Here is a 16,444-nt window from a genome sequence, read left to right as displayed (position 1 = left end):
TTTTTTTCTGAAATGACTCGCAATGTAAATGCTATTATCTACACCTGGCCCTAGTCTTCTGATGGGCATAGGCTTCTTCAGATTATAGCAGAGCATCTGCTTGGAGCTTAGATTTGTTTAGTGGGTAGAGGACAGCCAGAGCCTCTTGATTTTCTCATCTGTCCCACAGAGCTCTGCCTATTTTGTTTTAGTAAAACACTCAAATGCTTTGGAAAGTACACAGTAAAACCCTATGATGGAAATACATGCAACAGGAAAAGTTCTGGGAACCGAGCAATACCACTTGAGTTTTTCTAGGCTGAACATAATAAAAGCCAAACGTCTGGGGCTTCTTGGTTTATGTATACAGACCTCCAACTTACATTTCAACTGCTAGAGATGTCTAAGATAGCCTCCCTGTTGACTAAACAGTGTTATCAGCAAGAAGCTTATGAAGCAGATCTAAACCTGGGCATGGATTTTCAGGACCTTTGTCTAACACTGTGAGTGTTGGCCTCATTTGACGATTTTACATACTTTCTCTTCAGCTTGTTTTTCTCTGTTTTGTAGCTTCGATTTCATTTTTCATCATGTTTTCAAAACCACCACCCTATTATTTTTAATCTTCCAAGTCTGATGTGCTCTGTCTTTCAGGTGGCAATTCACTCTGTGCTCGAAAAACTTTTTAGAAGCATTTGGAGTTTACCCAACAGCAGAGCCCCGTTTGCTATAAAATACTTTTTTGACTTTTTGGATGCCCAGGCTGAAAGCAAAAAAATCACAGATCCTGATGTTGTACATATTTGGAAAACAAACAGGTGGGAACAAACAGTAGGTGATTACTGTTTTCAAGAACCTGGGTCAGAATCTTAACTAAAAGGGCATGGATGGTTACACAAGGATTCATTTATCCCTATCTTAAGAGTGTTTTGGCTTAGCTGTCATGTCAAAGCAGTTTCTTGTTAAACAATAAACAAAACCATTCCTGTGCTGAGACTCCTAGTCTTTAGGACAAAGAAAATAATTATCTTTAAACAAGTTTAGCTTGACCAGTAAAAGATGAGAAATTAATATTTTGTGGTCTTATCATACAGTTTTCCACTAGAGAAGACTCTTAAATTTGTCCCTCAGAGAATTACTCTTTGCGGTTTCCAAGCTGTCTATTTTGTATAGAAATTTCTCCTTTTATTTGATCAAATGCCATGAGAATTAGTCAAAGGGGTGTGTTTTGTTTTTTAATACTTTAAGCTGAGGCAAGGCATCCAAATTAAAATTTCTCCTCAGTAAAGAAACATGGCTCATTACCTCTAATTGAAATACTCTGTGCATGAGGTGAATGAGCGTTAGTTATGATGTAACAGAACTTCTCAGTGCAGCCTCAAGCCCTTCTAAGCATTGGGGTTAGCCAGACCATTTTAAATCAGTGTTGAAAGCTCCAGGTCTATCCTAACTCTCTACTCTGGCTCCCTCCCTCCCTTTGTTCTAGCCCCTCCTTCCCAGGCCCTGCTTCGCCCACACCAGGCTCCGGTGCTGCAGGCGGCAATTTCACTGTGAAGACAGTAGCACACGGGCAGGGGCACTAGTCAGGACAGGAGAGCTACTGAGAGGCCCAGCAGCCCATATGATGGAGGGAATTAGCTAGGCCCCAGGACCCTGAATGACTTCCAAGTTCATATGCAAATATCTGAGTACCGACTGTATACCCAGTACTGTTTGTTAGGTGTTGGAGATAAAGTAGTAAACAGACAGAAATCCGTGTTCTTACAGCGCTTGCATTTTAACAGGTAAATTGTGGTACGTTAGAAGTCGATTAGCGCAGCGCACAGAGTGGGGAAAAAAGGATAGAGACAGGATAGGGTGGTCAGAGGCCTCAGGAGATGACATTTGGATCAGGTCTTCAAAGAGGGCACAAACCATGAGGCCGTCTGGGGCAAGACCGTTTCAGAAAGACGGACAAAAGCAAAGTCCTGAGGCACAAGCCTGCCTGGTATGCATGAAGAAGAGGAGCAACGAGGCCAGTGGAGTTGGGGCGAGTAAGGTGAAGAGTAGTAGGTGAGGGCCCAGGCCTAGATCATGCAGGGGTTTTCTCCAGAGAGGGGTGGAGAGCCACAGAGGGTTTGGAACACAGGAGACACAGGACCTCATTCTGAGTTAAGAGGATTGCTAGTACCTGTGGGAGATCTAACTGTTGGGAACTGGGGGGTAATAATCTAGGTGACAGTGGCTTAGGCCAGGGTGTAGCACTTAAGAGGGGGTGAGAAGAGGTCAGGTTCTAGAGATCTGATGAGACGTTCTCATTGGTAACCATTAGCTAATATAATCTGGAACTCTTTGTGGAGAAAATTCTTGTCTTGTCAAGGGCCACTGTGAGACTTCTCCAGTCCTCCCTTTCAGTAGCTCTGACAGTTTAACCCTTTCTTGTGCTGAGTGACGCTGCCATCTGTTGCTTGGTATATTTGGCAAAGCAGACTTGCATACTTCAATGACAAGGACAAAAACACCCGTTTACAAACTGTGATAAACAGAGCATCTGCCTCATATGAATGGCTGTATGTGAAGAGAGATTTCTCTCTCTTGTAACAGCCTCCCTCTTCGCTTCTGGGTAAATATCCTGAAGAACCCTCAGTTTGTCTTTGACATTAAGAAGACACCACACATAGATGGCTGTTTGTCAGTGATCGCCCAGGCATTCATGGACGCATTCTCCCTCACAGAGCAGCAACTTGGAAAGGTAAGGCCCAGATTTAGGATTTCCTGTATGTATTTCTGTCTTCCTCGTAAACATTCAAATAATAAACCATACCAGCTAAAAAGAAAGTCAGTGATTGTCACTGAAAATTTGCTTTTCTTCAAAAAAATCTCTCATTTCTATTTTTAATCTAGTTTAAGTGAAAACCAAAATAGATCATCTCCACCCTACTGCAGACTCCGCCTGTGAAAACCTTTTGTTTTTCTTTGTTTCCTAGAAAAATTGTCTACAGGCACTAATAAACTATGAACCCGAAGTATGAAACTATTGAAATTTGCCTAAATTAATTCCATCTGAATATACCTAAAAGCGTCTATTTGAATACAACAAATTTCTGATGGAGAAGAAAATCTTGCCTGAGATTTCTAATACCTCTAGTTTGTCAGTTTACAATCAAATCACTATTGTAATAAATAAGTAATAACACCCTGAAAGGAATTCAAGGCAAAGATCAGGATGAGGCATTTTGTGCTCTGGGGAAACTGGCAGAACTGGCCCTCAGTTAGATATTTTCAAGAGAAAATTTTATGAACTCAGTTTCTTGAATCTTCCCATACTTAGTTAATGGTTTTAGTGCATTTCTAAGATATCTGTTCCTCACAAATAGCAGTAAACTTCAACCAAGATGTGCATTTGACTGCACATCCTCCTTCCCTCAGATCACATATACAGGCCTCCCCCGCTTACCTCTTCCAAACAGTGCTCACAGCTTTCTGAGAGGCTATCTCCTGGGTCATAATCCTCAGGTTGGCCCGAATACATTTTTCCATTTGTTTCTTAGATTGACTATTTATTAGTTCTTCTTTGACAGCAGATGTTAATTTTGTCAAAATTATAACTTTTAAAAACAAATCTTCATTTAAATTTTAATATCACTGTCAAAATTACTTAAAAACATTCAAACTGCCAGGGAATTTTTGCAAAATGAGACATCAGAGCCACCAATACTAATGACCACGCTCTTTCCTGAGGACACTGGAAGATCTTTATAATCTAATAAAATAGAAGGGACAAGCAGGAAAATCTGCCACTGCCAATTACCTGCCACGTTCATGGTTATATAAAGGGCTCAATCAATCAGACCTACACTCAAACCTTTTATAAATGCCAGAATTCACTGGTGGGTGAGGATGAGAGCAAACGTTTTAATTCAGGCTTTTTACAACTATTAGTAATGAACTATGAGTGCAGTAAGTTCCATTGTTACAGTAACTCAAAATCATGCAAAAATAATAAGTTCAGTTCTTTTATGAGAGGAAGGCAGAATATATTAGCATTTAATCTGCCTGAAAATAACAGTGACTCACCAGAACTATCTGGATAGCAGTCAGTCAGGCAGTCAACAACGTTTATGAAGGCCTGCTGTATGAAGAGTCCTTTTTACCACGAGATAATCGTGGTGGAGGTTCAGCTACACTGGTACTCTTATAAATTCCCCATGGTTTTTTTAAAAACTCTTTTGGTGGTGGTTGTTTTTCAGGAAGCACCAACTAATAAACTTCTCTATGCCAAGGATATCCCAACCTACAAAGAGGAAGTCAAGTCTTATTACAAAGCAATCAGGGATTTGCCTCCATTGTCATCTTCAGAGATGGAAGAATTCTTAACTCAGGAATCTAAGGTATTGTTACAAAGCAGAAAGACTGTATTTGGATATTTCTTAAAAAAAAAAAAAAAGCCATTGCAGAATCTCTCAACAAGGCTTTATTTCTTTAAGAAACATGAAAATGAATTTAATGAAGAAGTGGCCTTGACAGAAATCTACAAATACATCGTAAAATATTTTGATGAGGTAAGATTTTAAATAACATTTTAAAAACTAGATATGAATCAGTCACCAGAATTTGGTTATAAAGCATTCTGTAGGTCTCAGGACAGCTCTGGCATCCCAAATGGCCAGAAAGGGAGGCCAGGAAGCCTGTCTGAGATGGGGGATCCTGGCACCAAGCCAGACCCTGCGCGTGGCTGCTGCCCCTCATAGTTTTATTATGCTGCTCGCCTTTGGACCAACCATTTACATTTGAGTTAATGGGGCCTATAGCCATACTGGCATACTTAACTTTGATGAGTAAGTAGTGGTCCTAATAAAAGGGGCCTGCTTATGCTTGGTTGTAATCTGCTAAAATGAAAGCTAAGCTTGTTAAATCGCCTAGATTCTGTATTCAGTAGTTAAAGTATGACATATTTTCTAACTTAAGCAACTATTTCAATAAACCATTCTCCTTTATGATTAATCCTCCTTAATCTGGATTTTTTTCTTTGGGAATTCACACAGACACAGTCATCAGATGCGCTGTTTCCAAATATGTTAATTCCCCCTTCCCTGATTCCCCCCACTCAGTCATGCTGGGACAGGCTATCCATGTCAATGGTGAGAATAGCTCACCAATTCCATTTGCTACTTGAAGATCAAGTGAAGCACTAAGGTAGGGTAGAGGCAATGAGTTCCTTGAACATGATAAGCATCCCTCTTTCCAGGGGTCAGGGGTTAGAAGGGAAGCACTGGGGAAGGGAGGGGAGAGGAGGGACTACACTGCCCAGGAGGGGAGGGGAGGGAAGGGGAGGGAAGGGAAGGGAAGGGAAGGGAAGGGAAGTAGACGTCTCTGACCAGGATGCCCCTGCCTGCTGCATTTAAGAAGAAATACTTGCCTGCATGTTGGCTGCCCAGGAATGCTTGCTGTGCTTGGAATGGCTGTAACATAATGCATAAAACAGGGCCTTGAAATTCTGGCCCCATGTTTGTAAGCAAATAGTTTGGTATTTCTTGTGAGCTTCTATTTTAAACCTAAGCGTTGTTGATCCTGTGATAATGACTTAGCAAAACAACTTGCAAAGTGAGTATTAAATGATTGAAGAAAATGTTGGCATCTGTTTCATACAGATTTTACCACTCACAGCATCAGGAATGCAAAAAAAAAAAAACAATTGTAATGCTAAAACCACAATATCTAAAATAACTGTTCTAATTGTCAACAGATTCTAAATAAACTAGAAAGAGAACGAGGGCTGGAAGAAGCTCAGAAACAACTCTTGCATGTAAAAGTCTTATTTGATGAAAAGAAGAAATGCAAGTGGATGTAAGCACTCTGGGGCCTGGCTTAATCTGGTAAAGTTCTTCAGACGACTTGGGAGCAAAATGGCTGCTTAAGCTACTCTGTGTCGTTAATTTTTTAAGTTTGCACATAGGTTCCACTTTGAGCACTGTCTTTTTTTAAGAGAGCAAGGCACATGCACAGCTTTTAGAAAGCATACCACGCACTGTGCCTGTGTGTGTACTGTGGGAGCGCTTCTGTACATAGAGTTGGAGTGGTTGTCACAAACAGCCTCCTTGTTCACAGAGAATACCGGGCCAGTAAGCAAGGGTCAGTGTTGTAACTACAGTCTCCACTTAAGCACAATGATATACGTGGTTTTGTTTGAAAACTACAGCTGTGTAGCACTTGTGACTGCACTGCACCTCTGCAGACAAGGAACATTGCCAGTGATCAAAACAAAACGTGAAATGAGTCATCTGGAAACAAGGTAGGGGTGTTAGGGCAACCTTGAGGACTTGCAGCATTGAAACTTTCCCCGGTAGTTCTTGGAAGAGCTGACCGCAGAATTTGGTAGTGTGTACACTTAGCATTTGTGAGTGTGTGTGTGTTTTTAAACCAAAAACTAACAGTGTTGCAACATTGTTGAAAGGGCTCGTGTTTTTTCAGTGGTCACCGACTGTACTCCATCAAACTCACCTCCATTTCACTAATGAACTCTAAAGCAAGGAGAGGGAGTAGGCTTCTTTAAATGCGACAGCATTTTACCCAGACACTTTAAAGTATGTACGTTTTCTTCATTTTATTTTTTTCATATTAAATGTATTTGATAGTGGACATGTTGGCTATTGTAAAAAAAAAAAAAAACAAAACAGTAGCTTATTTCTGTCTAAACACTTCGATCAGAACTGCCTGTGGAAGAGTAACTCACTCCCCTAATCCTACATCTCTATATTACTATCTATCTCCTTGCTTTAGATTTCTGGTGAACCCTGTGGTTATAAATACTTGTGTGTGATTTAAAAAAAAAAAATACATTTTACATTTCATGAAATTGCTGTTCACACTGGAGTATTATATATGAATATATATATTTGAGGCCCATGGCCTGAAAAATATTAGTATACAACTTGGTATCTTAGTCTTACGATGTACTTTTTGAGAGTATTCCTCACAAGAGAAAGAGTTTAAAAAAACCTGTTTTATTCATGCCTTTTTTTAAAAGAATTCCCTATCTAGTTATACTGTAGTCTTTTTATTGCTGATTTTTTATTCCTGAATTTTTGCTGCTCATGACCAACTTTAATACCACTGTGTTTTCCTTCTATTAAACCAGAAGTAAAAAGTGTAATTGGCAACTCTCAAACTTTCCTTGTGGCACCTTTACCCTTGGTGCTCCAAATCCCAGATTGAGGAAAGAAATTTTTTCAAGTAGCAAATAAAACATTGATCACACATTCCTTAAAATCATTTACCAACACTGTATGGGATATCAGGATTTAAATGTGAGTTTGTCTTAAATGAATGCAGTTCTTTTTGCTCCTCACTCTCTGGTAAAGAGTGAGAGGTGACACCTCACAAACTGATCAGAGAAAATAAGCATTTATTGCCCTGATAGGCACCTTCCCAATCCTGTCGCTTTCGACTATTATCTGTCCAATGGACACACCTCAAAAATACTACCAAATAGGTTACTTATAAAGGTGAGAGGTCTGGTCCCCATCTAAGGCTGCTATAGTCTTGATGCGAAGGGGTTCACAATAGTAGGAGAGTTGAGAGCCAAGGGTAGGAGAGTTGCCCAGAAGACTTCCCTTCTTTAGGGTACAGAAATGCTAAGAAATCTCAAAGGATCAGTTACAGCTTTATCTAAGTATTCAGTAAATGCTACATGAGGGTGTCCCTGTCCCGCTCTCTGGCACATGAGTCCTGTGTGGAGACTTACCTTCTTTTCCAGGGACTGTGCTGCTGGGAACTTTGGGCAAGTCACTTACCTCTTCGTGCCTCAATTTCTGTATAATATTTCTAACCTACCTCACTGAGGTGGTGTGAAGATTCACTAATGTATGTAGCGTGTTTGTCAATCCTCCAGTGAAAAGCACTATCTGGATCACATTAGCCAAATGCAGTAAATGGCCAAATTAGATGTGTGCTGAAGACAATCAGTCACTGGGTCTATATTAAACAGCAACCAGAGAAACAAATGGCAAACATTGTCTATTTTCAAGTTTCTTTGCATATTTTTTTGGTGCAAAACCATTTATAAACAACTTTCTTTTTCTAACACTAGTGTCTACAGCAGCATTTAAAAATTAATTCTGTTACCTTTTTCTGTATTAGGGATTTAAAGTCTATTTCTTATTGTATACCTGATTGAAGCCGTTCTTGGAGATGAATGTTTTAAATGTCTATATCCAAAAATAAACATTTTGATGTAAATGTGGACTGTTTTTGTCTTTTTCCTCCTTCAAAATTTCTAGTTATAATAGATTTTTAAATTCTGAGTGGCTCCATGGAAATTAATTATTTTGTGTCACTGTATACGCTCTGTAAATTAGCAGCTATATATATAGTAAGTAAATCTGGTTTCTTCTAAATGATGTTAAGGCTGTGCACTTTCACTCCTGGCCTCCACTATCAATTAACTTTGACTTCTGAATGTGAGGACTACTGGATGATGAACATTCCACTTAGTCCGGCAGACTTGAGCTTTGCCTTGTTGATGTGAAGTTATTCCAGCAGAATGCCTTAAAAATGTTACATAAAAAAGCAAATGGGGGGGCTTCCCTGGTGGCGCAGTGGTTGAGAATCTGCCTGCCAATGCAGGGGACACGGGTTCGAGCCCTAGTCTGGGAAGATCCCACATGCCGCGGAGCAACTAGGCCCGTGAGCCACAACTACTGAGCCTGCGCTTCTGGAGCTCGTGCTCCACAACAAGAGAGGCCGCGACAGTGAAAGGGCCGCGCAGCGCGATGAGGAGTGGCCCCCGCTTGCCGCAACTAGAGAAAGCCCGCGCACAGAAACGAAGACCCGATACAGCAAAAATTAATAGATAAATAAAATTTTAAAAAAACAAAAAGCAAATGGGGACTTACCTGGTGGCGCAGTGGTGAAGAATCCACCTGCCAATGCAGGGGACACGGGTTCGAGCCCTGGTCCAGGAAGATCCCACATGCTGCGGAGCAACTAAGCCCGTGCACCACAACTACTGAAGCTCACGCCCCTAGAGTCCGTGCTCCACAACAAGAGAAGCCACCGCAATGAGAAGCCCACGCACTGCAATGAACAGTAGTCCCTGCCCCTGCAACTAGAGAAAGCCCACATGCAGCAACCGAAACCCAACGCAGCCACAGAAATAAAACATTTATAACAGTTTGGTTAGATCCAAAACAGGAGGAGGAAAAGTTAAAAACCAGCAATATTTCTAAAGGGACCCCACTGGGTGCAAGTTTTACAATGAATGGCCCTTGTTTTATACAGCCACAGGATTTAATTATTTGTACTTTGTTACTTCCTATCAATCCTAACCCAACGAAGCCAAAATTAGTGAGATCTTCTACACTGTATGGTTAAAACCAAATTAAACACAAAACAATGCAGTTAGAAAAATATTAAGCTCTTTAATAAATTATGTGCACACAGCTTTTAGAAAAGGTAGTGTTTTATAATATATATCTAGATATCTTATTTTTTTATACTAACTTTAAAATTGTCATTTTTCAAGAACTAGAGGTTTGTAACTCATATATAGTAAACCAGAAAATGTTCACTGACCCTGTTATTGCCAAGCATCTCAAAGAGGAAGAGGGAATTCAAGATGGGCATGTTTTAGGCAAAATGCCAAAAAATTCAACAAAGTAAGATTAATAAAATAATTTTAAAACTTGATTCCCTAATGAGTTCCTTTTATTCATTTATTTCACATTCTCAAAGGGTTGTCAATAATATTATAAATATCTCTGAAGCTGCTTTAGTGCTTCACTTATCATTAGTATAACCCTAAAATCCTGACATTCATTCAATACATCATGTACTGGTACCTTATCTTGAGGCACATTCAAGTGTTTTGGCAAACAGTAATAAAGTATCTAAATACCACATACGTTAAAACTTCAGGCCTTATTGAGTCACTGATTTCATCCCTTTTGATCTGCCTTTTCTCCAAGAAAATCATTCCCCAGGAAATCCAAGTTCCTCTAGTTGTTTTCTTTGTGTTGTTTCTAGTTCTTCTAGTCTTTTGCGAAGTAGAGAGAGTTCTCTTTGATGCTGCTCCTCCTTAAAAGCACAGAAAGAGGGGAAAAAAAGAAAAGAAAAAGCACACCAATAAAGACTGTTAGAAAAACTGGTGGAAAAATAACCGTTAGGCAGTGGCCTCAGTGCCTCTTTTATTCAGGCCTGCAACATCTGGCAAGAAAAGGATGACCATTTTAGCAGTCTAAGAACACCAGCATGGTCTAGACTACCAACTAGTCCTTGCTTCTCTCCTGCCTCTGGCTGTAGCCTTCAGCAAAAACCCAAAGTCTGTTCCTCTCTAGGTGTAAAATTCACCAGGGAGTGAATTAGATAATAGTAATGTAGGGCCCAGCTGTACTTATATGGCAACTTTCTAATGTGATGAGAGTTTAATAGCAGTTTATTATATAAACAAAGCACTTCGTTTGAGATTCAATTCAGTGACTTACAACATTAAAAATCTTCACTGCTTTCAACATTACAAAATGTCATTGCTTAATAACAGTTCATCTTCTGAAAATCATCCAATCAATTTGATTCCATCAACATCTCAGGGATCTGATAAAGTAGAACCATCTCAGGTTTTGGAATTAGATTTAGGTATGAAATTCAACTCTCACTTAGCTATGACCTTAGTCAAGTCATTTCACCTCTCTGACTCAGCTTCCTCATCTGCAAATTGGGAATACCAATACCTTCCCTCAAAGCATTTTTCATTAGGATTAAATATTGTATGGAAAATACATAGTGCAGTATATTTGCGTAAATGTTGGTAGTAATTAGTATTGTATGAGTGACTACAAACTCAACAGTTATTCAAAGACTTATCAGTTAAGCTTCTTCCTTTCAATTGCCCGACAGGAGACTTTACTCCTAGCACCATCGCTCAAGGATAGGATAGACTCAAATCCACTATGCCTCTCAGCAGACTTTTCTGGTAAAGATTTAGGTTTTTAACTATTTAAAGAGGTAAAAACGTATGGAAATATTTATCTAACTTTTTTCCCTAAAATAAATGCTCATACCTGCATATGAGGAGGAAAGGATAGTTCCACGCCTGGAATCACAGTTGGTGACTGAAAGCTTACAGGATTGATGGATGCTGTTGAAGGTATGTTAGGACCCAAAATTAAACTTCGAAATTCATTATGTCTTCTCTGTATATCCTTTAGTCTTTTTTGAAGCCTTGTATGTTCTTCAAATGGAACATTTTGTCTTAAAAAGAAAAAGTGTTTCTGTTATTTAATACAGTTACATTCTATTGAAAAATGGTATGAGTCATAGAACATAATTTTAATTGGAAGAGAAGGATTTCTAAATTATAAGATTTATCTATATATAATATACACATAAAATTTGGTTTATCTAGAAAGATAAACAGAAACATGATATGACATCTTAATTATATGCGTTATTGTTGGCCCTGCAGGCTATCAACTGATTTTAAAGTTTTATTTGCCAATTAATCAAAGATTAAAAATCTTTTGATACTTTTACTTTCATTTCCACTTTACTCCACCAACCCATGAATCCTGAACTAAAAGGAGACTCCTTAGACCAAAAGGGTGCCTTATTTTACTGCAGGAATCAAATAGAAATAGAGAAAATGCTAGGTTGAATCTTTTTTTTTTAAAGGGAATTATTTATTTGTTTATTTATGGCTGTGTTGGGTCTTCATTGCTGCACGTGGGCTTTCTCTAGTTGCAGTGAGTGGGAGCTACTCATTTTTCTGGGGGGGGGGGCTACTCTGTTGCAGTACGTGGGCTTCTCATTGCAGTGCATTCTCTTGTTGCAGAGCACAGACTCTAGGGCTTCAGTAGTTGTGGAGCACGGGCTCTAGAGTGCAGGCTTAGTAGTTGTGGCGCACGGGCTTAGTTGCTCCACAGCATGTGGGATCTTCCTGGACCAGGGCTCGAACCCGTGTCCCCTGCATTGGCAGGCAGATTCTTAAACACTGCACCACCAGGGAAGCCCTAGGTTGAATCTTATGAATGCCATTTTTGTAGGTGAAATATGGTCAATTTTCACAGATCACCACCTTTTGGGACATAAATTTCCTGACGATCAATCACACCAGTAATCAAATATAGTTTCAAAACCATTCGAAGTTCTAGGCCATCTGTGCCATAGCTGCCCAATCTTGAATTGGTAATACCTCCTCCATAACCATTAATTTTGAAATATTAAGTTGAATTTTGTTTTAGAATGAATTTGGTGGCTTCTTACTTTGGAACAGAGAGTATTATAAAGTTGGCATTTATTCCACAGTCTAGAAACCTCTTGGATGTTCTAAAAAAAACACAACTGTTCACATTTTGGTAATAATTATACCCAAGAAGATCAGTGCACATTATAAAAAACATCACTGCTTGCTCTACAGGCAATTCCCATTACAGAAAAGTCTGATACTGTCTAAATGCTGAAGAATACTACTAACTACCTGAATTTGAAAAGATTTTATTAACTTGAATCACATGGGTCATGCACTGCCACTACCACCATCTTAATATGGTAAATCTTCTCTGCTCCAAAATGCTAATGATGCAGATTATTAGCTGTGCTTGGATGTAAATGAAAAACCAGAAGCTACTGCCCAGTATTTTCCATACCAAAAAATAAAAAAACCGAACTTTGATTCAAAGTTGTGGCCACAATTTTAGAACTTGTAATCACTAAACTGTCTCGTCTCAGCAGCAAGGATTCACACCACTCCTGGCTACCAAAGCCAGTGACTGACCTCTCCTGTCAGTCCCAACTGTAATACAAATGCATGTGTTAAAGACCTTTTGGTTTGAAGAAACATTCAATCAGAAAAAAAATAGCAAAGATAATGAATTAGGAGTCTAATGCATAGTTTTAGAATTCTTTTAAATGTATATTTTAAAAGAAACCCAAGTGCATTATACTCAGAAACAAAGTTGTATAATATCAAAATACCCACATGGGGTATGTATACATACAAACACATTACCTATTTAACACCTGATTTTCTGTTTCTAATTCTTCTCTCTTTGCCTCCAAGACTTCTACCTTTTCCTGCATTCTCTTCAACTTGTTTTCATGGAGAGATTTTCTCTAGAAAAAGAGAAACAATTAATATGAGCAAGTATGGTAATACATACTCTCCTATTTGAACAAAGCTATATAGTGAATATTTTACTCACCAAAAAAATTTTACTTAGAGGTGAGTATTTTCAGGGAATACTAGGAGCAAAGATTAGTAGATATGATGCTTACTAAAAATTTTAAAGATAATAAAACACAGATCTACCTCATATCCTCAACGTGACAAACAGAACCATTATAAATGTCAAACCAGAAAATTGATATCAATAAGGAAATTGTGCAAATAAGAGATCTAGGAACGGAAGGAGTCAAATTTTACTAATGAGTTTACCTGTCACCTCATAATCATGACTGTTCATTTTCCCAGAAGATTATCATGGGTTTAAAACAACTGTAAATATAAAATTTAAAAGCATGTTTGCAACTGATCAATTGCTACCAAAGTAGTAAATTAAAGGATCAGACAGATAAGATTGATTATGGATGCATCTCAGTTTGAAAGCATGCCTTTCTAAATATTAAAAAGAAAAAAATTTAAACTTCACAAAGGGAAAATTTTCTAATATGGAAAAATCTATGTATAATGCAAAAGTAGTAAATGAAAAAAGGTAACACTTTTTCAGTTTTATAAACAGGTCGTTTTTTTTTTTTTACAGAAAAACACCTATAAATGTTGATGATCACTTAGTAGCTCCAGACCTTTTAGATTTTTGGTTTCTAACTCTTTACCTAAGTATAACAGGCTTACAGAAAAATGCACATAATGTAAATGTAAAGCAAAATGTAAAACCACGAAGCAAATGCTGGTGTTGTTACCCTCACAGGTCAAGAGCACTGCCGTACCAAAAGGGCCCCTACCCTTCCCTCCTTTCAATCTCTATCCCCTCTGTCCTCTGAAAAGGTAACCAACTAATTTACTTCCAAAGCTGTAGTTTTGCGTATTTTTGAACTTCATACAAATGGAGTCACAGTGCACATTCTTTTACAGATGGCTTTTTCCTTTCACTCAATACTGCGAGATTTAGTCATGTTACTGCTTACAGGTATAGCTCATTCATCGCCTACCCTGGCCCAGGAACCACCCTTCTGTCCTTTATTAGCACAAGTATGTATATATTTACAGGTGACTCAGGACTTTGTCTATTCATTCACCTACCCACATCAAAGAAATCATACACTATATACACTTCTGTTTCTGGATTTTTTGGTTGTTGTTCAACATTTTATCCCTATGACTAAGCCATGTTATTGCACGTCACAGTTCCTCTCTACTGTTATGCTGTTATCCATTTTACAAACACACTATATTTTATCCCTTCTCCTACTGATAAGAATTTGAATTGTTTTCTACTTTGAAGCTACTATGAATCAAGTTTTATGAACATTCCTGAATATGCTTTTGGTAGATATATGTCCTCATTTCTCTTTGAGTATATACCCAGGAATGAGTCATACAATATACATATGTTTTATCTTTAGTAAAAACTGTCAGTTTTCTAAAGTGGTTCTAACTAATTACTAATTACATGCCCACCAGCAATATGCAACAGTTCTAATTGCTCTACATCCTTACCAACACTTGGTGTGGTCGGTCTTTTAAAATTTTAGCTACTCTGGTGGAATAGAATAATATATCACTGTAGCTTTAATGTGCATTTTCCTGTTAGCTAATGAGGGTGATTACCTTTTCTTATGAATACTGACCATCTGGATATCCTTTTTTTGTGAAGTGCTTGTCTTAGTCTTTTGCCTGTTTAAAAAAATTTTTTTTTGAGTAATCTGTTTCTTATTTGTAGGAGTTCTTTATATATTCAGAATACGAATCCTTTGTCAGATATTTGTGTTGCAGATTGACCTTCTCTCAGTGTGTGGTAACATTTTTTCCCATAAGAGTGTCGTGTTATAAAAAGAAGTCCTTAATTGTAATAAAATCCAAATTATCAACCATATCTTTTACAGTTAGTGCTTTTTATGTCCTGTTTAAAAAATCTTATCCCAAGATCTTAAGATTTTCTCCCCAAGTTTTTTTCTAGCAGCTTTATTTTTTTACTTGTCACATTTGGGTCTGCGGTTCATTTTTATCTAATTAGGTTGGGTTAATGATAACCAATTGACTCCACATCATTAAAGGACCATCCTTTCCCTATTGAAAGGCAGTGGTACTTTGTGGTAAGTCAGGTGTTCATATACTATTCCTGGACTGTATTCTGTTCCATTTGTCTGTCTATCCTTATGCCGATACCACACTGTTTTAATGACTGTAGCTTAAAGTAAATCTTGATATCTAGTAGTGTTAAGTCCTCCAGCTTTGTTGTTTTTCTTCAAGATTGCCTTGGTTGTTCTAGTCCTTTGTACTTTCATATGAATTTTAGAATCTACTTTCCAATTTCCACAAGGAAAACTAATGAAATTTTGATTAGGATTGCATTCAATCTACAGATCAGTTTGGGAAGAACTGACATCTTAATAATATTGAGTCTTTCAAATCAAGTGTGATATACTTTCCCTTTATCTAGGTCTTCTTTAGTTTTTCTTAGCAATATTTACCTATCTTGTATTAGATTTGTTCCTAAATATTTTATATTTTTATGCTAATGTAAATGGTATATATTTTATTTTCTAATTGTGTATGTAAAGAAAGAACTGATCATCACAGAAATGCAAGTCAAAACCACAATGAGATATCACCTTACAACTGTCAGAATGGCTATTCTCAAAAAGACAAGAAACAACGAAATGTTGGTGAGAATGTGGAGAAAAGGGAACTCTCACGCACTGTTGGTGGGAATGTAAGTTTATGCAGCCACTATGGAAAATAACACGAAGGTTCCTCAAAAAATTAAAAATAGAACTACCAGCAATTCCACTTCTGGGTATTTAGTGAAAAAAAACAAAAACACTAACTTGAAAAGGCATATGCACCCCCATGTTCACTGCAGCAGTATTTACAACAGCCAAGACATGGAAGCCAAGACATGTCCATCAATGGATAAATGGATAAAGAAGATGAGATATACACACTGGAATATTATTCAGCCATAAAAGAGAAGAAAATCTTGCCCTTTGTGACAACATGGATGGACCTTAAGGGCATTTTGCTAAGTGAAATAAACCAGACTGAGAAAGAAAAAATACCACATAATCTCACTTACATGTGGAATCTTTAAAAAATAAATAAAATAAGCTCAAAGATACAGAGAACAGACTGGCAGTTGCCAGAGGCAGGGGCTGGGGGATGGGTGAAATGGGTGAAGGAGGTCAGAAGGTACAAACTTCCAGTTATAAAATAAATAAGTTCTGTGAATGTAAAGTACAGCATGGTGACTATAGTTAATGATACACATTGCAATATTTGAAAGTTACTGAGCGATATCTTAAAAGTTGTCAT

General features: G+C 38.0%; 2 protein-coding genes across 3 annotated transcripts in view; one reads left to right on the top strand and one right to left on the bottom strand.

Moving 5' to 3' along the window:
- Nucleotides 1-8,202, top strand: part of PLXNC1 (plexin C1) — a 142,002-nt gene extending 133,800 nt beyond the window's left edge. The window contains exons 27-31 of the mRNA XM_024754364.1: nt 634-797; nt 2,563-2,710; nt 4,209-4,349; nt 4,446-4,520; nt 5,705-8,202. Coding sequence (XP_024610132.1) covers nt 634-797; nt 2,563-2,710; nt 4,209-4,349; nt 4,446-4,520; nt 5,705-5,809 — 633 coding nt within the window. The 3' untranslated portion in view covers nt 5,810-8,202. The remainder of the gene's footprint in view (nt 1-633; nt 798-2,562; nt 2,711-4,208; nt 4,350-4,445; nt 4,521-5,704) is intronic.
- Nucleotides 8,203-9,043: 841 nt separating this feature from the next.
- CEP83 (centrosomal protein 83) overlaps nt 9,044-16,444 on the bottom strand; it is a 110,385-nt gene continuing 102,984 nt past the window's right edge. For both annotated transcript variants that reach the window (XM_024754391.1, XM_024754390.1), the window contains exons 15-17: nt 12,962-13,065; nt 11,016-11,205; nt 9,044-10,032 (exon numbers count right to left, since the gene is read on the bottom strand). In XM_024754391.1, the coding sequence (XP_024610159.1) occupies nt 9,928-10,032; nt 11,016-11,205; nt 12,962-13,065 (399 nt within the window). In that variant the 3' untranslated portion in view covers nt 9,044-9,927. The remainder of the gene's footprint in view (nt 10,033-11,015; nt 11,206-12,961; nt 13,066-16,444) is intronic.

The sequence above is a fragment of the Neophocaena asiaeorientalis genome, unplaced genomic scaffold (genome assembly GCF_003031525.2).
Source record: "Neophocaena asiaeorientalis asiaeorientalis breed wild unplaced genomic scaffold, Neophocaena_asiaeorientalis_V1.1 scaffold92, whole genome shotgun sequence".
Taxonomy (NCBI): domain Eukaryota; kingdom Metazoa; phylum Chordata; class Mammalia; order Artiodactyla; family Phocoenidae; genus Neophocaena; species Neophocaena asiaeorientalis.
Note: the sequence above shows the minus strand (reverse complement) of the source record. Positions and strands in the feature narration are given on the sequence as shown.